At 45.5% G+C, this 25,251-nt stretch overlaps 2 protein-coding genes across 5 annotated transcripts in view; both read left to right on the forward strand.

Annotated features, from left to right (window-relative positions):
* Nucleotides 1-2,201, forward strand: part of gabrb2a (gamma-aminobutyric acid type A receptor subunit beta2a) — a 38,742-nt gene extending 36,541 nt beyond the window's left edge. For all 3 annotated transcript variants that reach the window (XM_049759449.2, XM_049759440.1, XM_049759458.2), the window contains one exon: nucleotides 338-2,201. In XM_049759449.2, coding sequence (XP_049615406.1) covers nucleotides 338-694 — 357 coding nt within the window. In that variant the 3' untranslated portion in view covers nucleotides 695-2,201. The remainder of the gene's footprint in view (nucleotides 1-337) is intronic.
* Nucleotides 2,202-6,792: 4,591 nt separating this feature from the next.
* atp10b (ATPase phospholipid transporting 10B) overlaps nucleotides 6,793-25,251 on the forward strand; it is a 21,065-nt gene continuing 2,606 nt past the window's right edge. The window contains exons 1-19 of one of the 2 annotated variants that reach the window (XM_049759420.2): nucleotides 6,794-7,330; nucleotides 9,071-9,275; nucleotides 9,498-9,583; nucleotides 10,150-10,256; nucleotides 10,504-10,635; nucleotides 11,621-11,748; nucleotides 11,831-12,083; nucleotides 12,825-13,024; nucleotides 14,463-14,627; nucleotides 15,218-15,710; nucleotides 15,793-15,893; nucleotides 15,980-16,106; nucleotides 16,174-16,358; nucleotides 17,743-18,010; nucleotides 18,366-18,442; nucleotides 18,564-18,689; nucleotides 18,781-18,981; nucleotides 19,350-19,430; nucleotides 19,504-19,608. In XM_049759420.2, coding sequence (XP_049615377.1) covers nucleotides 6,921-7,330; nucleotides 9,071-9,275; nucleotides 9,498-9,583; nucleotides 10,150-10,256; nucleotides 10,504-10,635; nucleotides 11,621-11,748; nucleotides 11,831-12,083; nucleotides 12,825-13,024; nucleotides 14,463-14,627; nucleotides 15,218-15,710; nucleotides 15,793-15,893; nucleotides 15,980-16,106; nucleotides 16,174-16,358; nucleotides 17,743-18,010; nucleotides 18,366-18,442; nucleotides 18,564-18,689; nucleotides 18,781-18,981; nucleotides 19,350-19,430; nucleotides 19,504-19,608 — 3,450 coding nt within the window. In that variant the 5' untranslated portion in view covers nucleotides 6,794-6,920. Of the gene's footprint in view, nucleotides 7,331-9,070; nucleotides 9,276-9,497; nucleotides 9,584-10,149; nucleotides 10,257-10,503; nucleotides 10,636-11,620; nucleotides 11,749-11,830; nucleotides 12,084-12,824; nucleotides 13,025-14,462; nucleotides 14,628-15,217; nucleotides 15,711-15,792; nucleotides 15,894-15,979; nucleotides 16,107-16,173; nucleotides 16,359-17,742; nucleotides 18,011-18,365; nucleotides 18,443-18,563; nucleotides 18,690-18,780; nucleotides 18,982-19,349; nucleotides 19,431-19,503; nucleotides 19,609-25,251 lie in introns of both variants that reach the window. The other variant, XM_049759427.2, reaches the window with a different exon arrangement.

A 25,251-nucleotide genomic window follows, 5' to 3' on the forward strand; every position in this document is an offset into this window, starting at 1 on the left:
GGTGACAATTCAAGTCAGCTAAGTTCATGCCCAAAAGGACGCAGAATGCCTTTTTTATTTTAATGAGCCATACAGCACCCACTTACATGGGTCTGTGAAAATAAGAAAAGTTAACCTAGCCTGTCTAAGTCAGACTTGGCCTGGGCATGAAAATGGAGCCCCATTCTAAATGAAGAATCTTTCAACTGGCAAAGAGGTTCCACCGTACTCTAGTTTTTGACACAGTGATGTGTTCACTCATTACGCATCCATTCCGTAGCCGACCTTAGCTTTCTGCGATTCCCCACGAGCAGTCACTTCTCATGGCTCCGCCTATCTTTGCACCCTCACGCTGCAGATGACTCCCGACGACAACATCCTCTTCAGCACCCTGGAGATGAAGAATGAAATTGGGGGCGCCGGAGATCTGTCCCGGGGCCTGGGAGCGCCCGGAGACCCCCGCAACACTATGCTGGCCTACGACAGCTCCACGCTTCAGTACCGCAGGGCGGCCATGGCCCGCCAGAACTATGGCCACAGCGCCTTGGAGCGCCACGCTCAGAAGAAGTCGCGCCTACGGAGACGAGCCTCGCAGCTCAAGGTCAACATCCCGGACTTGTCCGACGTGAACTCTATTGATAAGTGGTCCAGGATGATCTTCCCCACCGTCTTCTCCTTCTTCAACGTGGTCTACTGGCTGTACTACGTCCATTAAGCTCGGCGGCCTTCTTGAGGCAGGCTCGTGAAGATGGGGATTTTAGTTGGAATAGAGAAATGGTGTGATTGCGTGAATGAGCGGTGAACGGTGCACAACCTTTTAGTGGGTTCATTTTAGACAACGTGAAGAGAGTGCAAAGACATTTTGGACAGACAGCAGCACCACCAACACTACGGTGACTCTTTTAGCATTTGGGAAACCAGCGTATTGGACGAACACTTTGAAAACAAGAGTTTTAAAAAGGACAGTAACGGTGCAGGAATTTCAATATATCACTAATATTTGTCATTCGTAGCTTACTCTCTGTGGATCAAATATTTATGCTTGTGTTTGCATATACTTTAAGGATTTGTTTTGTTTAGTAACTATTTACTTCGTAGCCGAGCCGTCTGCATCTGGGAAAGCTTTATAAATGATTTCAAAGAAGTCATCCTTGATCGTCCATTTTCCTATAATTACTGTAAATCCAAAACATCCTTTTAAAAGCATGCTCACATTTGATTTCATTTGCATCTCAGTTGCAATGATAGTGTTGATGGCGTGGAAATTGGAATTGGCAGTGCAAATGCTGGATAGAAAAGGAAAAAGACATCATGGACATCTTGGTGAAGGAGTTGTTGGACATTTTGACCTTTATGTTTTGCTTTTTGCTTTTGCGGCACGGACCAAATCAAGTCCATTTCACCCTCTTTTGTTTTGTTTCTTCAACAAAAAAATGACATTTGACAATTCCTTACGTTCTGCCATGGTGAGAAGAGCTTTAGAAGCGGTGAATGGCTTTAATGGGACGAACTGGTGGAAGAAAATATTAATCGGCTGCCCTTTCATTGCAATGAGTTGCTGCATAAATATGGCAATCCACAATCATCTTTATCAGTAGAATTGAATGATAGAAGTATGATACATTTCATTGTGGTTAAGTTTCTGTTTTGAAAAAAATGTAGATAAATATAAATCATGTTAAAAGAAAACGAGATAATTCATTTTTATAAATCAATACTCACGTTGTGTAAATAGGATCAATTTATTCTATTTAACTGTTGTTGTTTTGCAGTTGAATTACACCTAATTTTACATACCGTCAAAAAAAAAAAGAAAAAAAAAGAAGAGAGACAAACAAGCAATTCAGCGGAGCGTAAAAAAAAAAAAAAAAAAGAAATAGAAAAATGAAACACAAATCCACAACTTTGCTGTTGATGTGCTTTTTGGACTTTTCTCCCTTTTCTTTCTTTTTAACGGACTCTTGAAGCACCTCCTTGCTGAAACTAAAGCACTTCCAGACACCAGTGGCTACTGGACCCATGTTTTGTTCTCTGCAAACAACTTAACAAGGATCCCACTATCCAGGCATTGAAGTCAGGCGTATTTTGTACAAAGATTATGTAAATTCCAATTGTAATATTTCATAAAAACTGTAAATATGTTGTGTAATGATTGTTGACAACTATGAAGATGTACCTAAATTCAATTAAAACTCAATACAGTCTATCACTTCAATAACAAAGTGCAAGGTGGCATTTTCTTGGCTGGCCTCACGCTTTTACAACTATTCAACCTTCAATGGGCACTCACTGACATGAATTGAAATTCAATTTTAACCCCCCAAAATGAATTTGATAATGTTTGTCTGCTTTAGGAACCTTTGCAAAATGTGGAAGCATTTATGTATATTAATGACAGATCAGTCCAACATAGAGTAGACATAAAAATTCTACACATCCCTAGTTATTTAAATGCTGCATGTTTGTTATATAAAAAAACTAGACTTAGATGAATATGTTTTTTCACCATTAATGTGACCTATACAGCTCAAATAAAAAAAAAGCAAATATGTTAATGAGTGGGAAAAATAAACATATAAACAATACATACAAATGACATACCAGCAAATCAGTGTGACTTCTGCTGTTGCCTTTGCAAGACCAGTTCAGATATGCGTTATCGCGAATTTACACGACATTCAGGTGTGTTCGGCCATCCATTGGAGGGGGGAATGACATACCAGCTCTGCCGAACCCCTGAAGCCGACTCACTGAACCCTGGTTAAGAACCACTGAGTTAGAATGTAATTAGTTGATTTTAAAGATGATCACATCGCATTTATAAAATGGTGTGCACAGGGCATGCAATGTCCGTTACCAAATTAGTAGCTTTGTGTCTGTACCAGTGGGAGTACAGTACACTGAGCGAGTAAAAGAAAAGTGTTGTTGAATAGAGACGTGAGCATTGAATCTCGGAATACATAATGGACGAAAAAGAGGTGACGTAAATGCAGAGCCGCATTCATATGGAGGCACTCTGTTGACTTGGAAATATTACTGCTCCAAAAAAAAAAAGATTGAGAGAGAAAGAAAAAGAGGAAAAAAGAGTTCTCCATTGCTCCACTCTGCTGCACTCACTTCCTTGACCTCACCACTATTGCATCCCTTAAATGGCTGCTGGTGAATATTTCATATTGCAAAACACTGAATATTTAATATTTTAAAAGGGTTTTTGTCCTAGCTGAGAATAATGTACAACTAATGTTTGATTTCTAACTAAGAACACAATAAAACACCAGTAGAATGGAAGATCCCCTTGACGTGAACATCTACAAAATTGTAGAAATGGGAAAATAGTTTGGAATGTGTTATGATTCTGATTCTGCTTTGTAAGAGGATGCTCAAAAAAGAAAATACTTTGACACAGATGTCGGACGCAAAGTGGGAATCCTGCGCATGTTTTCACTTCAAGAAAATCATCTAGTCGCATTTTGTGTTTCACAGCGAGAATTTTCGATTTACCCCCTATTTCGTTTTCATCCGTCTGAGCTGGTCAGAGAATACGAAAATAATGTGGTAGCCGTGCTAGCTTTGGCTATTCTCAACTCTTTTTTCCTTGTGGCTCTGCTACTTGTGTTTCCTCTTTTTGTGTGAATTTTCTAGCATTTTAGGTCTCTCATTGAGTTTTGAAAAAATGGAGGACAGATTAACCCGCTCATCTCGCGGTCACAGGGAAGACATAACCATGCTCTTAACAGAGCTACCCGTCATTTACGAATGTGTGTAACAAATACTCAAAGGGATTTGGCAAAAAAAGAAAAAGTGGTGTTCAATTTGATGTAACCCGACATGGGATCTAGTTTCATGTTCCTCCATCCATTGCTAAAAAACAAATCTACAATAGACACATACTTTGTGTTCTCTTGGTGGGGGAAAAATGGCATTCATGTTGGCACGTATAAGAAAAGAGGGAAAAGGCAGATGCTTTTGACTTTGTAGTCTTTCCGTGTCACTGAACTAATTAGGGATGCACAGGACTCTGCTATGTGAAAGCATGTGTGTGTTTTTTTTGGTATCACTCTGTGTGTGTAGAGTGCATTCACAGCTGCGTCACCGTACTATTCATGCGCCAACTGACCACGGATCACACACACCTGACCATTGAAGGACATTGCAAATTCGATTGATCACGAATTATCTGCAAGTTTGTGTTTGACATGAATGAAAAAAACACAATGAAGTCACAATTATTTAAAAAATATATTAATAATTATTAATAATTTATTCGACAAAATCCAACACCAAGAACAGACATGAACGAGCAACAACAGGCTAAACGATAGGTATGCTAACGTGACGTAAACACAAACGAAAAGCTGAGCAGGGGCCTGACGTAACATTCAGAGTTATTCAAATAAGTATTACATAAATAACACGTTTATAAATATATATATATATATATAGTACTTCCTTGTGTAAAACTTAACTGAGTTGTATATAGCATTGATAGCACAGTCAGGACCATTCTTTGGGTGGCAATAACATCTCTTGGGTGCATATTACTTACCAGTCTCTAATAGAAGTGTGGTGGCAATTTGCAGCCTGTACCTATTTATATCATGTGCCTTTGCTGAGAAATCTATTTCTTCATTTGAAAGAAGATGTTCTACAAATTGAAAAAGACAATGTCAGATGTTTACATTGCTGTAATTTGGCCTAGGAATGAGGGAACCTGTTCAAATTTGCCACACTACTTGAACAGACCCCCAGGAAGACAGAAAAAAAACCGGCTGGAGTCCAGCACTCACCGTTCTCAAAATAAGGGGGGGGAACATATCCTCACGGGGCCGCCGTGAGGATGTGTTCCCCCCCTGTAATTTGGCCTAGGAATAAGGGAACCAGTTCAAATTTGCCACAAAACTTGAACAGACCCCCAGGAAGACAGAAAAAAACTAGCTGGAGTCCAGCACTCACCGTTCTCAAAATAAGGGGGGGGGGGGGGGGGGGAACATATCCTCACGGGGCCGCCGTGAGGATGTGTTCCCCCCCTGTAATTTGGCCTAGGAATGAGGGAACCTGTTCAAATTTGCCACACTACCTGGACAGACCCCCAGGAAGACAGAAAAAAAACAGCTGGAGTCCAGCACTCACCGTTCTCAAAGTAAGGGGGGGGGGGGGGGGGGGACATATCCTCACGGGGCCGCCATGAGGATGTGTTCCTGCCCTGTAATTTGGCCTAGGAATGAGGGATTCTGTTCAAATTTGCCACACAACCTGAACAAACCCCCAGGAAGACAGAAAAACAAAAACAGCTGGAGTCCAGCACTCACCGTTCTCAAAATAAGGTGGGGGAACATATCCTCACGGGGCTGCCGTGAGGATGTGTTCCCCCCCCCTGTAATTTGGCCTAGGAATGAGAGATTCTGTTCAAATTTGCCATATAACCTGGACAGACCCCCAGGAAGACAGAAAAAAAGCCGGTCGATGTCCAGGACTCACCGTTCTCAAAATGGGAGGGGGGCACAAATTCTCACGGCTTGACATTTTTTTATAGAGTTCCTGATACAATTTTTATCCCCCCTCCCCACCACCTGTCACTTTGCTTGGGACAAAAGGAGGCTTTAGAACTGAAATTTCTTCTCAATTATTCATCCGGCCCCATCCACGGAGGTGAAAGAGAGCAATATAGAATAGGACTGGGCGTGCGTAAAAGCCATGACCGAGCCCCATCCACTGTCCCCGGACAGCCACCCGGCCGAGCGCTGGCCCCCGACTTCCATCCACGGAGGTGAAAGAGAGTTCTGTAGAGTAGGACCGGGCGTGCGTAAAAGCCATAATAGTTTTTCAAACCTTCTGTGTCACTCCAAATCATTAAATCCTTCAAACTCTTCGTCCTCTGTGTCACTTACAAACAAAGCCGCTCATGATGCTAGTAGTACATGAGGCCCTTCGTCATTCCGTGATTGAATCTTTGTCCTTTATGTAAACAACCGCCGCGCTGCGCCGCTGACGTCACTTGAAATTCAAATTACAGTAATCCCTTGCTACATCGCGGTTTCACTTTTTTTTTTTTTTGAAAATTTGTGAAAAAATTCATATATAAGTCGCTCCTCAGTATAAGTCGCCCCCCCCCACCCAAACTATGAAAAAAAACGCAATTTATAGTCCGAAAAATACGGTACATTCAGTCAGGCAGGTGTGCTTCGGCTCAGTGTGTAATTATAGTAATCGTAATCAATGGCATGACATGAAGAAGTGCAAGGCATCTTACGTATATGCCGTCTGTGCAAAGGCTGCTTTGTTGCAGGCACAAGAACATTTAAACACCATTATTCAACCCAGATTGCAAAACTCGACAACAGTAGACAAAATATCTGCATCAACTGGATATGGTGTGTTGCTGTGTTGATTTATATGAAGGAGTCTTAGGACCACAGAAAATAAAAAAAAATAAAAAACATCTAGAGGAAATTATTTTCAAAAGAACTTAATTGACCAGTTCAGGGTGTAGTCTGCTTTTTGCCCAATGCCGTCTGGGATAGGCTCCAGCACTTCCTTTTCTTCTCTTTTGTAGGCTAAAAATATCCTACACAGTACGAAATAATTCGAAATAAATATAAATATATATATATATCAAGCTCCCCCATTGCACAGCAAAACAGTTCTGGATAAAAAGTCATCCAGCTCCACCTGCAATACCAAGCAACCAAACAGAACACGTGGAAAAAAAAAACAGAGACCTTTGACCTTTGCAGAACAACTGTATTCCTCCTCTGTGGTAGACTGAATGACTTAAGGAATGTGAACACACCTGTCAATGCGTAGGGCGGAGCGAGTCAGAAAGGTGCTGTCACTTATGTGAATGAGGCCTCAAACACACACAAGCTGGAAGAGTGAGACAGCAGCCAGACGATGGAAAGAAAGGGAGCTTGTTGACAAGCAGGAGAACAGAGAGCTCTTCCATGGCTTGGTGGAACCCTCTAGCCCAGATCAGGGACGCCCTGACAGGTCAAAGGGTACGAGAGAATGATCTTCGCCGCTTGGTATCCAATCTGCCTTATGAAGGCCTGGGGAAGAAGAAGCAACCCAACCGCCACTTTCCCGGGAACTCTATCAAGACCACCAAATACACCCTTCTCTTCTTTATACCACTCAACCTCTTTGAGCAGTTTCACCGTCTGGCAAACATCTACTTTGTGGGCCTGGCTATCCTCAACTTTGTGCCCGTGGTGAACGCCTTTGAGCCCGAGGTGGCTCTTATCCCCATTTGTGTCATTCTGTCCCTCACCGCCCTTAAAGACGCCTGGGAGGACTTCAGGAGGTACCAGTCAGACAAGAAGCTCAATAACATGCCGTGCTTCATCTATAGCAGGTAACAACCTACGTCGTCGTGCGCAATGAGTGCAAAATGGTGCATTCAAGGCACCTCTGTGATCGAAATAAATGTCTGCATGAGTGTGTGCAGCCAGTGTCCCACAGTGCGTGTGTGTGTTTTCTCCTCCTCCTCTGCGTTTGAGCTCCCGGTGGGAATTCTCGACATAGAAATAGAAATTGTGTGGGAGATTATTCCTCTTTTGAAGAGGCTCACAACAGTATATCTCACTACGGCATTGTGCGCATTTGATGAAAGCCTCAACTGGGTGTTGTGTCAGCAGAGACACTAAGGTTAGCAGGGATCTATTTTTGAACCGCTGGTGTAAAATGAATAATTTACAAAGGAGGATAAAACTCTTGTCATTTTACCAACCATCTCAATGGTGTGATTTTGGAGTTACATTGAGAGGAGGAGTAGAGAATGTGTATTTCCTTGCACGTGAGGCTGAAGTGAGGCTGAAGGGTTCCCAGTTTGTCATTTGAACCAGAACCTGCACGCTTTCAACCTTTGCACTTAAGTCAGCGGGGATGTTGAGGCAGATGCACCTGTGCATGTGTATATGTGTTTGTGTGTCAGTCTAGGTGGCCTTGAACGCAATGACGACAGACACTTGTCACTTTGGCCCCAAGCAATGAGATAAGCAGCCTACCCAGCACTCTGGTTGGACATGCTAAATATTTTTAGACTTGTTAGACATTTTTTTTCCCCCCGTGGCTATTTACGGAAGGGAGTGTTTTAAAAGTCATTGTGACAAAACGGATGGCTAATTTCCAAAACAACAAATTCTATTGTGGGTTTCCACACAACGCATAGTGAAAGCATTATGCGCCTTATCATTGTAGACCTTCTAATCTACTTTATCTTGACTTCATAGTCCTGTCAATCCTCTTGCGTTCAAGCAACACAAACAAGATACTATTGCTGTTTTGCAAGAATAGCTCAGTAAGGTTGTCTGAGGCCACTGTTTCCTTGGATAATGACAGATTGAACACAACCAAACCAATCCAAAATAGCAGAATGTATGTTTTAATGGAAAAGTAAAATGAACAATCTGGATACAGAGTTGATGTTGACTAATACTAGCTATACCTACTCGCCATTAATTAGCATTTTGCCTCCGAGTTCTAGAGAGATAGAAAATTGAATGTTACCGTGTGGGCAAATGAGATTTGTACCACCGTGCACATTGAGCTCAAAATAATATAATATAATATAATATAATATAATATAATATAAAGTAATGTAATGTAATGTAATGCAATGTAATATAATATAATATGATATAATATAATATAGACAGACAGACAGACAGACAGACAGACAGACAGACAGACAGATAGACAGATAGATAGATAGATAGATAGATAGATAGATAGATAGATAGATAGATAGATAGATAGATAGATAGATAGATAGATAGATAGATAGATAGATAGATAGATAGATAGATAGATGTTAGTGACTCATCAAAAAACACAAAAGGCTAAAACATACATACACTTCAGCTCATTGTATCCCAGGTGTGGTGTTGTGAGGAAGCCACCCGATCAGGTTGTACATGACGGGCAGCATACCTGCAGTTGTCTGTCACTACTAGTTAGCCAGCGCTTCCAGCACAGCTACATGGACGAGAATTTCCGTGGGAAGTCTCACAACCTGGGGGCAAAAAGGCCTCTTTGTTTTACTTCAAGTGGCAGGCATGTGCAAAAATCCCTCATGTCTCCGTGGGTCTTCCAGAAAAGACAAGCAATTTGTGGAGCGGCGTTGGAAGGATGCACGCGTGGGTGACTTTGTGAAGGCGCTTTGCAACGAAATCGTCCCTGCAGACCTACTGCTTCTGCACACATCAGACCGCAATGGGATGTGCCACATAGAGACGTCCAACCTGGATGGCGAGACCAACCTCAAAGAGAGAAAGGTGGTTCCCGGACTCTGCGTTACGGTGAGCACAACCAGTAATTCATCATCATCGTTGATGACAGCCAAACCAAAGTAACCTGACGTGTCTTACTGATTATATGCGTAGTTGGTGGTGCAGCCTGCCAAGATGAATACCTCACCAATTGATTGACATGCAAACATTTTGTACTTCATGTGCCTGTGTCTGATATAACAATCATGATATCACTCTGACATGACATGGAGCTCCACTGTCTTTCACCAGGAGCCCGACTTTGAACCTGAAAGTTTCAACAGTGTTGTGGTATGCGAAAAGCCCAACAGCAATCTGAATTACTTCAAGTGTTATGTGTAAGTATCAAATACGGTCACTCTCCAAAGTCAAACACAATCTTTTACCACTGGTTAATTCTGAATTGCTCTGAATTCAAAATAAGGTTTTCAATTGAGCTTAATTATATTTAGAAAAAGTCTTTCTGGAGTCCAGACAGTCAACATCACAAAAGGATTACATTTACAGGCAGTGCTTTGAGAAACGTTTTTAAATTCCTGACTGCAGTAGAAGTTGACCAACGGAAAATGATATAAAATTAAAAAAAAGAACATGCTTAACTGGACCAATGAATGAAAACTGTTGGAGGTAGATGGAAGTTACGCAGTCCAAACAGATGGATGTCTGGATTTATGAAACCTTTCAGAGCAGGGTAAAACCTAATTCCTACCCACTCGCTGCACTTTCTGATGCCTTCAGAGGCATCATTAGAGCTATAATAGACTCTAATCAATTTCCCTGGGAGTTACAAATCGAAGAGTTCATCTCTTCTTGCTGCCCAGCTGTGGCCTAAAAGGCAGACAATTGAAAATGCGGGACGTATACAATGAATGTCTAACAAGGGGTATTCTTTCTTCTGCCACAGGGAGAAACCAAATGAAGAAAAAGTCGGCGCTGGAATTGGGAGTCTGCTGCTTCGAGGTTGCACTGTCAGAAATACCGACCACGCTGTCGGCTTTGTGGTGTATGCAGGTACATATTGTACATTCTCTCCGACCATCTTAACTGCTGAAGGAAGGATGGATGGATGGATGGATGGATGGATGGATGGATGGATGGATGGATGGATGGATGGATGGATGGATGGATGGATGGATGGATGGATGGATGGATGGATGGATGGATGGATGGATGGATGGATGGATGGATGGATGGATGGATGGATGGATGGATGGATGGATGGTAATAATGCTAATAACCTTCTTGTCCCACCACCAAGGCCATGAAACAAAGTCAATGCTGAACAACAATGGAACAAGATACAAACGCAGCAAACTGGAGCGGAAACTGAACGTGGACGTCATCTTTTGCGTCATTCTGCTCCTCGCCATGTGTCTCGTCGGAGCACTAGGTCAGTGACAAATTACATAACCAAACCATGAAATCATTATGCACATCACTTTATGTTTAAAAGCTTTGAAACCTGGGAGGGGGCATTTAATTTGCACTAGCCGGTGATTGGTCACTTTGGCCCCAAGCCCATTTTGCTGAATGACGATGGGTTGCAGTGGGTGCGGAGAGGCGTGGCGCCAAAAATAGCCTCCCCCTTTATCAAAGTCAAAGTCTCCTTTATTGTCAATTCCTCCGCATGTCAAGACACACAAAGAGATCGAAATTACGTTTCTCACTATCCCAGGGTGACAAGACAGTTTTCACAACGCACATACAAGTAAACAACACAGGAAAAATAAAACAAGAAGATGAACAATAAGAGTGATAGCACGCTAGCCGCTCCCGATGCACAGCAGAGTCCGGAAAGATGACAGTCAACCAGGCCACTGTGAACACGAGCACACAGCAGGCACGCACTGTCCGGTTCGTGGATCCTATCAGGCGAACGCAACCCATCTTGTCGTCCCGCGAACGAACGTACGCCAGGAGAATGGAAGGCACGGCTGGGCGAGCTGGGTTGGCCGCAAGCCTGGCCCAACGTCTCCGCGCTGGGCCCTCTTCCGCTGCCTCGCAGACCCGCTGCCGATGCATCCTAACAATGCTCCAGGACGGAGCAGTCCGAGCTCACGACGCAGTCCAACCGGGGGAGGAAGAGCAGGCCAGTCCGGCGTCGCTCCATGATGAAGCAGTCCGAGCGCCCTTAATCTCTCCGCACCAAAGTCCAGAACGCCATAAAACCCACTTCCGCCGATGTTGAGCAGAACATGCACTAGTAGCACAACGTATCACACGAGACGAACATACACAAAACTGCCGGACAAACACTCAGTAAACACTCACAAAACACCGAACGGGACAGAGAGTGGCCGCTGCGTGTGCACGTGCCGCCATCTTGAATATCATGGCAGGTGATGTGATTGAGACTCCTGTCCTTACACATTTAGGTCACTTCTTTTGGCGGCAGGCACTACCTGGCGTGCCCCCTTACCTAGTGCCCAACAGCAACGGCCAAGTGGACAGTCCCAGTCTGTCCAGCTTCTACATGTTCTTCAGCATGATCATCCTTCTGCAGGTTGAAACAAGTCTTCACCTCTTGTTTTGGTGCCAAACCCCCCCAGAAATAACATTTGATTTATTGTTCTATCTTCTTTCAGGTTCTGATCCCAATCTCCCTCTATGTTTCCATTGAGCTGGTGAAGATTGGCCAGATCTTCTTTATCACGCAAGACATAGACCTTTACGATGAGGAGACAGACAGCCGAATACAGTGTAAAGCTCTGAACATTACGGAGGACCTAGGGCAGATTGAGTACATCTTCTCCGACAAGACGGGCACGCTCACTGAGAACAAGATGGTGTTTCGACGTTGCTCCATCATGGGAACGGAGTACCCGCACAAAGAGAATGGTAAACATCACCAATACATTCCATCATTCATACATTGTGAAAGCTGTCCTCAAGCACGAATCACTCGATAAGTGTCAACAGTACATAAAGGGAAAGCGATAGTGACTCCATCATAGGAAAATTCATTGTTTAACTTTTACAAACAATTGTTCACCACAGTGGAATGTGGACATGCTAGAAGGTGTTGTTTGGAAACCAAGACTAAACATCCATCCATCCATCCATTTTCTGAACCGCTTAGTCCCCACGGGGGTCGCGGGCGTGCTGGAGCCTATCCCAGCCGTCATCGGGCAGTAGGCGGGGGACACCCTGAACTGGTTGCCAGCCAATCGCAGGGCACACAGAGACAGACAACCAATCGCACTCACACTCACACCTAGGGACAATTTGGAGTGATCAATCGGCCTACCAAGCATGTTTTTGGAATGTGGGAGGAAACCGGAGTGCCCGGAGAAAACCCACGCGGGCCCGGGGAGAACATGCAAACTCCACACAGGGAGGGCCGGAGGTGGAATCGAACCCGCACCCTCCTAACTGTGAGGCGGACGTGCTACCCAGTGTGCTACCCAGTGCGCCACCGAGCCGCCCAGACTAAACATGTACTTGAGAAAATAGTACAAGTTTTACTTCTGCAAGTGTCTAAATCAGTACTGTATGCCTGTGTGTGTGAGAGTCTCTGTCTCTCTGTCTCTTTCTCTCTTCTCTATTTTAAATAACACAACATTGTTTGGGCGGGTTTAGCCATCCGCTTGGCTGTTATTGATGAGCCAGAATCCGAAGAAGAGGTCATCTATACCCAGCAGCCACAATCCCCACAGCACGGATGGTCTCTGGATGCTGAGGCCAGCAGCCCCGAAGGCACTCATCGGCACCATGGAAGCAGACAAAAGAACAAGTTTGCAGGAAACGCCCAGAGCAACGTGGCCTTCAGCAGTCCACTGGTAGGATGAGTGCTCAGTCAAGATTTAGAGATGCTGGAGGGAACCACAGGGGGCTTGTGTACTTGCTTGGTCTGACACTGTGAGGCAGCCCCAAAAAAATATACGTATATAGGGAAATCATGAAGAATTGTCTTGACCGTGCATAGGGTCACTCAAGGTCAGATCTGCAAAAACACTCATTCTTCCATAGTCGTAATGGGACCCATAATTTAATTGAATGAAAAACAAATGATCCTACACTTATTAAGGGTTATTATTACAATTTTTAATAATGACACTATATGAATCATTATTAAACAATTTAGAGATCATTGAATGTTTGAACCCAGATTTGTGATACATATCAACCACATGAATGATAATATTAAATAATAGTAATAATAATGTGTAAAAACTTTAATCAAAAGACAAATTAAGCATAAAATAGTATTGTTTAAATTGATAGCTGGTAAGAACAATTGATTCGGGGAAGGCCTCGTCACCATTACACGTGTTGTTGTAACAATCTTATTATTAGCATACAGACAAAATAACATGCACATACCTGCGTCAAGGATGAACTACTAACAAAGGCTACTTGAAAATAGTGTTTCTTTGTTCTACTTCCTTGTGCGTGGAGGCTGACAAATGGACTGATGGCCATAACATTGTAGAATGGAAGATTCCATTGATGTCAATGACTAAAATTCGAAAAATGCATTTTATGTCTACAATAGCACCATTGTCCAGGTCCTCTCTGTGATTTAATGGAATCTTTCTTGGCTCTTGCACTGCCCCTCAACAAAGTAATGTGGAAAAAGTTGTATATTTTTTGCGCCTTCTTGGAATGTGTTTTCTAGTATTAATGTTTTTTATCACATCGAAATGTTGTGGAAGTAGAAACAAACCAAAAACTTTTGCACAAGACTGAATCCCTCAAAATACAAATACTGTGTGTTAGTGTGTTTGGTGAACGCATTGTACACACATAAATTGTTATATATAGCTCAAATTGATTTTTTTTTTTTTTTTTTTTTTTTTTTTGCTCAACCTTTTGGTCAGTAGACCTTTTGGACACCAGCGGTCATTGCAGATGGTCAATCCGTGAGGCGTCAATGGTGAGCGCATTTATCTTGGCTGAAAGTTGACCAAGCGTCCGTGACTGGGCATATGGTTGTGCTGGGCACCATTTGGCTTGGATGTCACATAAACGGAAAGCATGCACTATCTATACATCATAATATACGGTAGAATAGCTCACTTTCTGTGTTTGTCTGTGGCGGGTAGAGGCCAGAAGAGCCACACCAAGACTAAAAAAGTCCAATGAGATAAACTCTCATTCCAGTTTTATTATACAGTGCATGTATGTAAGTAAAACAAAAATAAAATTCATTTGAATAAATATTTTTCAATTTCCACCAGCTATAAATTAATAGACTGATTCATTTCTTTGGCACAGGAAACTGAGGTGATTCCAGACAGGAAGCTGCTCGGGCAGGTCAGCGTAGCAGAGAGTACGATTAGCAGCAGCAGTCAGAAAATGGATCCATACCTAGACTTTTTTCTGGCTCTAGCCATTTGCAACACGGTGGTGGTTTCCATGGCAACAGCTCGGAGACAGAGGGTGAGTGTTCTGTTTACTGTCATTGTGGATGGGAAATAAAAAAGGAAGTGAGAAAAGATGACAGATGGATATCCTCTTTTAATAGAAGTAATCATTTATTTTTGCACCCTAAACCTAGTGCCTTGTGTTCTGTCTTTAAAAATAAATATCACAAATTGATACCCCTGTAAATAAAATTCTGAATTAAATATATTACTGTATTCTCATTATTTAATGGCTTTAGGTCTCTGAGTTATATATGATTTGACCAGCTTGCAGGTTTAACTCAGATTTAATTGCTTCTCCCCGAATGAAATGAATTCTCCAGTTGTTTAAAGTGTTCACTTTCATCTGTGGTCAGTACTAAATTGCTCCTAATTTGTCTCTGCCAGTTGCAAAGATACCAAGGCTTTTCTAAATGAGCTCGGTATTAAAGGTGAGATATACAGGGCAGCCGAGGTTACTTGCATTAATTTAGTTATTTCTGGAAGCCCGACAAATGGGAGAATACAGCTTTGCCGCAGTTGTGTAATTTAAGATGTACAATGCAGCTGAAATATACTATGATGAAAAATAACACGTGATAAACAAATGGTTTCATTTTCTTTCAGACGCATAAATATCCATCTTCCTTCCAGTCAACTAATCCTTTGGATAATTTCTCCAACCTCTTGACGAAGGCAAGCTCTCTTCGCAAAGTATTTGCACCCAAAAGGGACCGATCCTTCTCAGACGCCTCTTTTAAAGAGGACGACCGTTTTAACCCCTTTCCAAAAGTGGATGACTCTGGAGTTTTTTCATCACGTGGTCAGACCGTTGAATCCAACGGCCGAAATTATGAGGCCGAAAGTCCAGACGAGGCGGCTTTGGTGTATGCCGCCAAAGCGTACGGTTTCATTCTGCTTAGCCGCACCCCCGACAGCGTGACAGTGAGGCTGCCGTCGGGTCAAGTCCTGGTCTTTGAGGTGCTGGACACGCTGACCTTCGATTCGAACAGGAAAAGAATGTCCGTGTTGGTGCGCCATCCCATCACCAAAGAGTGTGTGCTGTACACTAAGGGTGCAGACTACTCAATCATGGAGCTGCTCGGAGCACCATATGCCGGTGAAGACACTTTATACAGACCGAAGAACTCAAATCCAAAAGAAAACCATGCGAATATTTGCCTGTTTTTCTACATTTCTAGAGCATCTCAGTGGAAATCAGAAGACTGTCGTAGCAGATACTCAGTATCACCTCGACTGCTATGCTAAAGAAGGGCTGCGCACGCTTTGCTTTACAAAGAAGGTACCCAGCGGAGAATGTGAAGAATTACAAGCATGTTTGTGCCCTGCTACCGCAACAGCTCCTTGGTTGTGATGTGCGTGCTGCAGGTTGTTAGCGCCCAAGACTACAACGTATGGTCCGTGAGCAGACAGAGCGCTATGGCCGCCATCGACGGCAGAGAGCAGCTCATTATGGACACCGCTGTGCAGCTGGAGACAAATCTCAGCCTGCTGGGTAACAAGTTAACAACCCATCCATCCCCACGCCTGTAAAACATCTATCTGTAAATGTCTTCTCGCAGGGGCGACAGGCATTGAGGACCGTCTGCAGGAGGGCGTTCCAGACACCATCCTGGCGCTGCGGGAAGCAGGGATCAAGGTGTGGGTGCTAACTGGTGACAAGTTGGAAACGGCCGTCAACATTGGCTATGCCTGCCGACTGTTGGAAGATGAAGACCTGGTGATTAACATGAGCTGCAAAAATAAGGTGAGGAGGCACTTTACTGCCCTACCATGTCCACCTTATGTCCAAGCTAAGGTAAGAGGATGAGGGAGTGGAGCCCCGCTTGTTACCCAAGGCTCGAAATAAGTGGATCGCAGTTTGTGAGGTAGAATTTGCATTTAGCACCTCATCAAAACACAATGAATAGCAAAACTGACAATTGACCACAGGCCCAAAAATCTAACTTGGCTGGACGCACCCGCATCTGTCACGACAACGAAGAAAGTGAAGAATAGAATAGATCTTTATTGTCATTGTCTCACTTGTACAACGAAATTTAAAAGTGCCAGCTGATCAGTGCATAAAATAAAATAAATAAATAGAATAAATAGAATAAAAAGATTAAAAAAGTACAATCTAAAAGACCTACAGAAGAACATGCACAGACATACACCGACAATCTTTTTTTTTTAGCGGCATTTAACGTGAGTAGCTACACTTAAGACAGCGATTAACTCATGCGGCTACATTTGTGGAGTGCTATTCTTATAGTAATCGTCACCTTCTTCACCGTGGCGGCTAATAAGAAACAAAGCTATGCTAATTTCTAACCTAATTTAAGATTGACATAGCTAGCATGTTTAGCACCGTAATTACAGTAAGTGCTTGGGTGACAACATTTTCACAATCTATGTATAATATATTTACATAGGCAATGAGAGCAGTAGTGTATGTGGCAACTGTACATTTATTGAGTGGCAAAATAGTACATGAAAAAACTTCTCATCTCATTGACCATCGCAGGCATGGTCAGTGAGATGATGGTCACATAATGAGGAGTTCAATTTTGACATTGACTTTCCCCCAATTTTAAAAGCAATCTCAACATTTGAACACTTTTATAATACAACAAAAGGTCAAATGTGTCTGAGAAAGGTTCTGGTGTCAGGTGAAGGTCCGAAACCATTCATAATGAGCTGACCGAGTTCACATGTCTCAAATACGTAGCTTTGAATCGCAGTCTGTTTTTTTTTTTTCATCTGGAGCTGATACACGGGGAGCTTTCACATTGGGACCTGTCATGCTTGATAGATGGAGTGAGTTCCCACCAATACGATAACTAAGCCTTTCATATGTAATTAGTAGTCTAATATTGAACCCTCACAGGAACTATCTCTCCTCCCGTGATCTGGAGTAGAGCTTTATTGGTTCAACTATTTTTACCAATGTTGACCACCCCAGGGATGCACTCTCCCAACCATCACCTCACACTTTATATGACATTTTGACTGCATACGATCGCTGGAAACAAAATATGTGGCCCACTTTGTATCATGTTTTGCCTAAAGTAACACAACTTTTTTTTTTTTTTTTTATGGGGGGGTGTACTGTCTGTGCCACGCCAAATAATATGAACCATTTATTTCAGCTTGTATGCACTTCCATCCTGGATTCTACTCTGGAAGAGGTGCGGAGGTATGGAAACGACCCTCGTAATGTGGACACCACCCCAGACATCTCTCTGGTGATCGATGGACACACCTTGGCCATGCTTCTGTCCAAGGATCTGCACGGTCGCTTTGTGGATCTGGCAAAGCGCTGCCGCTCTGTGCTCTGCTGTCGGGTCACGCCCTTACAGAAGAGCGGCATGGTGAAGCTCATCAGGGAGAAGCTCAAAGTCATGACTCTAGCTGTCGGTAAGTCAAAAATATACTTTTTACAGTTGTTTGGACTTGTGTTCAGCTCTTCATTGTCATTTATCGAATGAATGAGCTTGTTATCCCTTCTCAGGCAGAAAAACAACAGTGTGATTTCAGGTTGCTTAAATAGACTAATGCATTCCTGCAGGGTCATGTGTGCGTTCTGTGAGTCTTCCAGTCTCTCTGTAGCTCTGTTGCAACATGCTATTGACACCGAGGTCAGCCTTTTTTGTTTGTCTAGAGAGTCCCATAATCAAATGTTTGCATAAGTTTTGTCTGGAAGCAATTGAAAACCCTCATAATAACTACCGCAACTGCTTTTCAAGTGACAACATGTAACATGTGACCACAGGTGACGGTGCCAATGATGTTAACATGATCCAAGCAGCTGATATTGGGATCGGGATTTCTGGTCAGGAGGGGATGCAGGTTAGAATCTCTAACAAGCCAATACTTGAGTGAAAATAATATGTATTTTCGACTAACTTTCCTCATACAATTCTTTTGATGAAAAAATGCTATATGTGTAATTTCACATTGTCATTCGCAGGCAGTCATGGCGAGTGACTTTGCTATCTCTCGCTTCAAACATCTTAAAAAGCTCCTGCTGGTTCACGGACACTGGTGCTACACTCGCTTGGCCAATATGATCATTTACTTCTTCTTTAAGAATTTGGTGGGTAAATAAAATGGAGCGGGGGTGTGTAAGTCCTGCTTGTCCTCTTGTCATCTAACCAAACTTGTTTTAATGACACTGATCTCTCCAGGCCAATGTCAACCTGCTCTTCTGGTATCAGTTCTTTTGTGGCTTCACAGCAACGGCCATGCTGGACTATTGGCTGCTGATTTTCTTCAACCTCTTCTTCACCTCCGCACCCCCCATCATGTTTGGGATCATGGACAGAGATGTTTCGGCAGAAGTGCTGCTCGGGGTTCCTGAACTCTATAGAACTGGACAAGGTGCAGGGGTCAGTAAAAATCTATCCAATTTTTTTGGGGGGGGGGGCGGCAGACGATTGTACATTCTGGATGGAGTGTCAATAAAAAAATAAAAAAATTGACTTTCTATATACAATATAATTTCCAAAGATACAAACACTAGTAATTACGAACTAGTAATTTTGTTTGTAGTGTACAAACACAAGTAATTACTAGTTAGTAATTACTAGTATTTGTAACTTTAATTTCCACTAGTAATTACTAGTTAGTAATTACTAGTGTTTGTATCTTTTGGAAATTATATTGTATATAGAAAGTCAATTTTCTTTTGATTTATTGACACTCCATTCAGAATTACCATCAAATTTGATGGTAATTTTGGACATCATTATTTTAGGAATATCGTTTTTGCACCTTCTGGATTTCCATGCTTGATGCCTTCTACCAGAGTCTCGTATGCTTCTTCATTCCATACTTGGTAAGACAACGTTCAGCAGTGGAGTCTACCATCATTCTACAGTCTAGAAACACCACTTTTCATTTTTCCATAGGTTTATAAAGATTTGGACGTTGACGTTTTCACATTTGGAATGCCTTTGAATGCAGTTTCTTTAATTACCATCCTGCTGCATCTGTCAATAGAGATCAAATCCTGGGTGAGCACCAAACAACAACAAAAAAGTCATGACACTGTATATATAAATATAAAAACATATGGAAAATTTGGGAATTATTGTTCTAGACCAGTGATTCTTAACCTTATTGGAGGTACCGAACCCCACCTGTCAGGCAGGGGACAAGGCGAAGGACTCGGATGCAGAGTCGTTTCTTTCTTGGATTTATTCCAGCAAGCACACTGATCAAAAGTACAAATCAAAACGCCTCTTGCGAGGGAAAATGCGTGGCAAAAAGTACAAACAGAAGGCGTCGCACTGAGGCGAGATAAAAGGCTAAAAGTACAAATCAAAACGCCTCTTACGAGGGAAAACACGCGGCAAAAAGTACAAACAAAAGGCGTCGCACTGAGGCGAGACAAAAGGGCTATGGGGATCCAGGCACAAACAAAAGCGTCGCTCGGTGGCGAGACAAAGAGGAGGGGTCTTACTGAGAACTCGGACATCAAGGAATCGCTGGTGGTCGGGACGAGGCAAGACACACTGGCACAGGACAAGGGGAAGACACGGACTAAATACACACAAAAGGGCGTGGACACAGGTGCTGACCATTATTGTCAATTACACAGGTGCACACAATCGGGATCAGGGAAGACAAGACAACCAACACCGAGGAAGGAAACACAAACTGAAACGGAAGGGACGACAAAATAAAACCGGAAGTAAAATTACGACATCGACGAGACAGAAACCCGGAAAAATAAACGCGACCGCATGACAGAAACCCCCCCTAGGGCCGGATCCCAGACGGCCCAGGAGCCCCAGGGTGAGCCGCATAAAAGTCCTCAAAAAGTCCCGGGTCCAAAATATAACTAGGCGGCACCCATTGCCGCTCCTCCGGCCCATAACCCTCCCAGTCCACCAGGTACTGCCAGCCCCGGCCTCTTCTGCGCACATCCAATAGTTCTTTAACGGTGTAGGCCGTCCCACCTCCCACAGTCCGCGGAGGCGGAGGGGGCGCAGGATCTGGCACCAACGGACTGTCCACCACCGGCTTGACCTTCCCAACGTGAAAGGTGGGGTGGACTGCAAGGGACCTGGGCAAGCGGAGACGCACCGGGTGCACGACCTTGGCGATGGGGAACGGACCCACGAAGCGAGGCGCCAGTTTCCTGGAGTCCCCCCGGTGGGGAAGATCCTTGGCGGATAGCCAGACACGTTGACCTCGCTGGTACACGGGCGCCGGACGTCTCCTCCGGTCAGCCATCCGCTTGACCCGGTCCCCCTGTCGGACCAGCGTGGCCCGAGCCGCCGACCAGACGCGACGACAGCGGCGCACCAAGGCGTGGGCTGAAGACACCGTCACCTCCGGCTCACTGTCAGGGAAGACAGGGGGCTGGTAGCCATACACACACTTGAAGGGGGACATACCTGTAGCCGTGGTGGGCAGGGAGTTGTGGGCATACTCCACCCAGGAGAGGTTCTTGCTCCACGAGGAGGGGTTCTGGGAGACCAGGCAGCGGAGACTTGTCTCCAACTGCTGGTTAATAAGTTCCGTCTGTCCGTTTGCCTCCGGGTGATAGCCTGACGTGAGACTCACGGTTGCCCCTATGAGCCTGCAAAACTCCCGCCAAAACCTGGATACGAATTGGGGCCCTCTATCGGAAACAATGTCTTTCGGGAACCCATGAACCCGGAATATGTGGTCCATCATCACGGTGGCCGTTCGTTTAGCGGACGGGAGCTTGGGCAAGGCGATAAAGTGAGCCATCTTTGAAAATCTGTCCACCACTGTGAGTATGGTGGTTCGCCCATGCGAGGTCGGAAGCCCGGTGACGAAGTCCATGGATATCTCTGCCCATGGGCGCGAAGGAATGGGTAGGGGATGCAGCAACCCCATACGGGCGCCGTGGGAGTTCTTATTCCGGGCGCAGACGGGACAGGCTGCAACGTATTCATTGACGTCTGCCTTCATGGAGGGCCACCAGAATCGCTGCTGGATGACAAACAGCGTTCGGCGCATGCCCGGATGGCAGGAGAGTCTGGAGGTGTGAGCCCAATGGATGACTTGGGATCGTAATTGAGCAGGGACAAATAGTCGGTTCTCAGGGCAACCACTAGGGGGTGGCTTGTTACCATTGGCCCGCTGTACCCGGCCTTCGATAGGCCAGGTCACTGCTCTAACCAGGCAATGAGGAGGCAGGATGGTTTCGGGCTTCTTAATTTCTGGATCCGAGTTGAAAACACGGGAGAGGGCGTCAGGCTTGGTGTTCTTGGTTCCCGGTCTGTAGGACAGAGTGAAGTTAAAACGATTGAAAAAAAGTGACCAGCGGGCTTGGCGTGAATTCAGTCTCTTAGCTGTCTTTATGTATTCTAAATTTTTATGGTCTGTCCAGACCAAAAAAGGCTGCTGTGCTCCCTCTAACCAATGTCTCCATTCTTCCAATGCCAGCTTTACTGCCAACAGTTCGCGATCCCCCACATCATAATTCTGTTCGGCGGGCGTCAGCCGTCGAGACAGGAACGCGCACGGATGGAGCTTGTTGTCGCTCTTGGCTCTCTGTGAAAGGATGGCACCTACTCCTTGATTGGAGGCGTCCACCTCCACCACAAACTGCCGCGACGGATCAGGAAGCGTGAGGATGGGAGCGGTGCTGAAGCGGTTCTTTAGCTCCTGGAAGGCCGCCTCCGCCTCCGCCGACCAGTGGAAGGGAACCTTAGGAGACGTGAGCGCGTGCAAGGGAGCCGCTGTGGCACTGAAGCCCTTGATGAACCGCCGATAAAAATTGGCAAAGCCCAGGAATTGCTGCACCTTCCTGCGTGAGTCAGGGGTAGGCCATTCCGTTACCGCGCTTACTTTCGCCGGGTCCATCTCAACCTTGCCCGGGGCTACGATGAAGCCGAGAAAAGAAACGGTGCTCTTGTGGAATTCACTTTTCTCGGCCTTTACGTATAGTTGGTGTTCAAGGAGTCGTTGCAACACCGTCTCGACGTGAACCCTATGGGTCTTCAGATCTGGGGAATAAATCAAAATATCGTCCAAATATACGTACACAAACCGGTCCAAACAGTCTCTCAAAACATCGTTTATCATGGCCTGAAACACAGCGGGAGCATTGGTGAGGCCAAATGGCATGACGAGGTATTCAAAATGTCCTCGATGGGTGTTGAACCCTGTCTTCCATTCGTCCCCTTCCCGGATGCGCACCAGATGGTAGGCGTTGCGCAGATCTAACTTTGTGAACACCCGGGCTTGCTGTAATTGGTCGAACACGGTCGACATCAGTGGGAGCGGATACCGATTCTTGATGGTGATCTGATTGAGGGGACTATAATCAATGCAGGGACGTAGGGTGCCGTCCTTCTTGCCCACGAAAAAGAACCCCGCCCCCGCAGGCGACGACGATGGTCGAATCAGTCCTGCTTGCAGGGAGGAGTCTATATATTCATTCAAGGTTTGCTTCTCAGGTCCCGAAAGAGAATAAAGCCTCCCCTTGGGTATAGTTGAACCCGGCAGGAGGTCAATGGCGCAATCATACGGACGGTGGGGAGGCAGAGAGGTAGCCTTGGCCTTGCTGAATACCTCGGCCCATTGGTGGTAACACGCAGGGACCCCGGTTAAGTCTGGGGTTGACGCGTCTGGAGCAGGAGGCACAGGGCGCGGGTTAGACTTGATACAGGAATCATGACAGTCGGACCCCCATCCCGTTATTTCCCCTGATCCCCAGTCTATAGCGGGGTTGTAGCGTTGAAGCCATGGATACCCGAGAACGAGAGGGTTCATTGGAGAGGTCACGACATGTAGCCGTATGTTCTCCTGGTGGGGACCAATTGACAGCGAGACTGGTTCTGTTATGTGAGTTATCTCAAAGAGTGCCTGTCCATTGAGTGCCTTAGCTTTCACGGGAGTGTTCAGTAGCTCAGTCTTTACCCCCCACTGGCGAGCAAATGCCCAGTCTATCAAGCTTTCGTCCGCTCCTGAGTCTATTAATACTTCGAGTTCTATTTCTCTTCCCAACTGTGTAATTCTGCCCTTGGGGAGCACTCGCCCCGGGGACAGAGCCGCAGAGAAGGCGCTTACCTTCAGGGTCCTCCTCACTGGACAGGAGAGAAGGAGGTGTCCGAGCTCACCGCAGTAGTAGCATCTTCCCTCTCGGCGCCGCCGTAACTTCTCCTCCTCTGTTAACTTAGCTCTGCCCAACTGCATCGGTTCTGGCTCCTGGCGCTGCCGATCCCCGTACAGCCTGGAGTGGTGAACGTCAGGGCCGGCTACTGGGACGAAGGCGGGGGCGTTGCTGCTTCGGTGCTTCCTCCACTCTTGCAGCCGGTTGTCAGTGCGGATAGCCAGAGCGATGAGGGCGTCGAGGTCGGTGGGAAGGTCTAAGGGGATTAGCTGATCCTGTATGGATCCAGACAGGCCCCGGAGGAAGATGTCATATAGTGCCGCCGCGTTCCAACCGCACACCGCGGCCAGCGTGCGGAACCGGATGGCGTAGTCTCCGACGGTGTCTTGTCCCTGGACTATCTGACAGAGTTGGCGAGCCTTTTCTCGGTCAGCGGAGATTGGATCGAACACCGTTCGCAGGGCCTGGATGAAAGCGGGGAGAGAGCGACAGGAGATGGAATCCCTGGCCCATTCCGCGGTGGCCCACGTGCGGGCCCTTCCCGTCAGGTATGATACCATGTAGGCCACCTTGGAGCGCTCGGTGGGGAAACCTGCTGGGGAACTCTCAAAATGCATCTCGCATTCTGTAATAAAGGCCCGGCTAAGGCCGGGTTCTCCGGAGTAGCGCTCTGGAGGAGCCAGTCTGGCACCGCCAGTCATGGGAGCTATTGCAAGGGGAGTAACGGGGGAAGCAACGGGTGTACTGGAGGTCGCTGCTGGTCCCGCGTTTAAGAGCGAGAGCACTTCCTGCATTTGCTGACCCAGCTTTGCTACTTGGGTGGCGACCGCTCCTCTGAAATCTTCTTGATTCTTAGCGAGTCCTCGGATCTCTTCTCCCAAGTCGCCCACTTCCCTCTGGTGCTGGGCGAGCAGTGAGGCATGGGAGCGCACTGCGGCGCACAGGTGCTCCGACTCTGCCGAGTCCATGTCTGGCCAGTGTGTACTGTCAGGCAGGGGACAAGGCGAAGGACTCGGATGCAGAGTCGTTTCTTTCTTGGATTTATTCCAGCAAGCACACTGATCAAAAGTACAAATCAAAACGCCTCTTGCGAGGGAAAACGCGTGGCAAAAAGTACAAACAGAAGGCGTCGCACTGAGGCGAGATAAAAGGCTAAAAGTACAAATCAAAACGCCTCTTACGAGGGAAAACACGCGGCAAAAAGTACAAACAAAAGGCGTCGCACTGAGGCGAGACAAAAGGGCTATGGGGATCCAGGCACAAACAAAAGCGTCGCTCGGTGGCGAGACAAAGAGGAGGGGTCTTACTGAGAACTCGGACATCAAGGAATCGCTGGTGGTCGGGACGAGGCAAGACACACTGGCACAGGACAAGGGGAAGACACGGACTAAATACACACAAAAGGGCGTGGACACAGGTGCTGACCATTATTGTCAATTACACAGGTGCACACAATCGGGATCAGGGAAGACAAGACAACCAACACCGAGGAAGGAAACACAAACTGAAACGGAAGGGACGACAAAATAAAACCGGAAGTAAAATTACGACATCGACGAGA

The sequence above is a fragment of the Syngnathus scovelli genome, chromosome 1 (assembly GCF_024217435.2).
Source record: "Syngnathus scovelli strain Florida chromosome 1, RoL_Ssco_1.2, whole genome shotgun sequence".
Classification (NCBI taxonomy): Eukaryota; Metazoa; Chordata; class Actinopteri; order Syngnathiformes; family Syngnathidae; genus Syngnathus; species Syngnathus scovelli.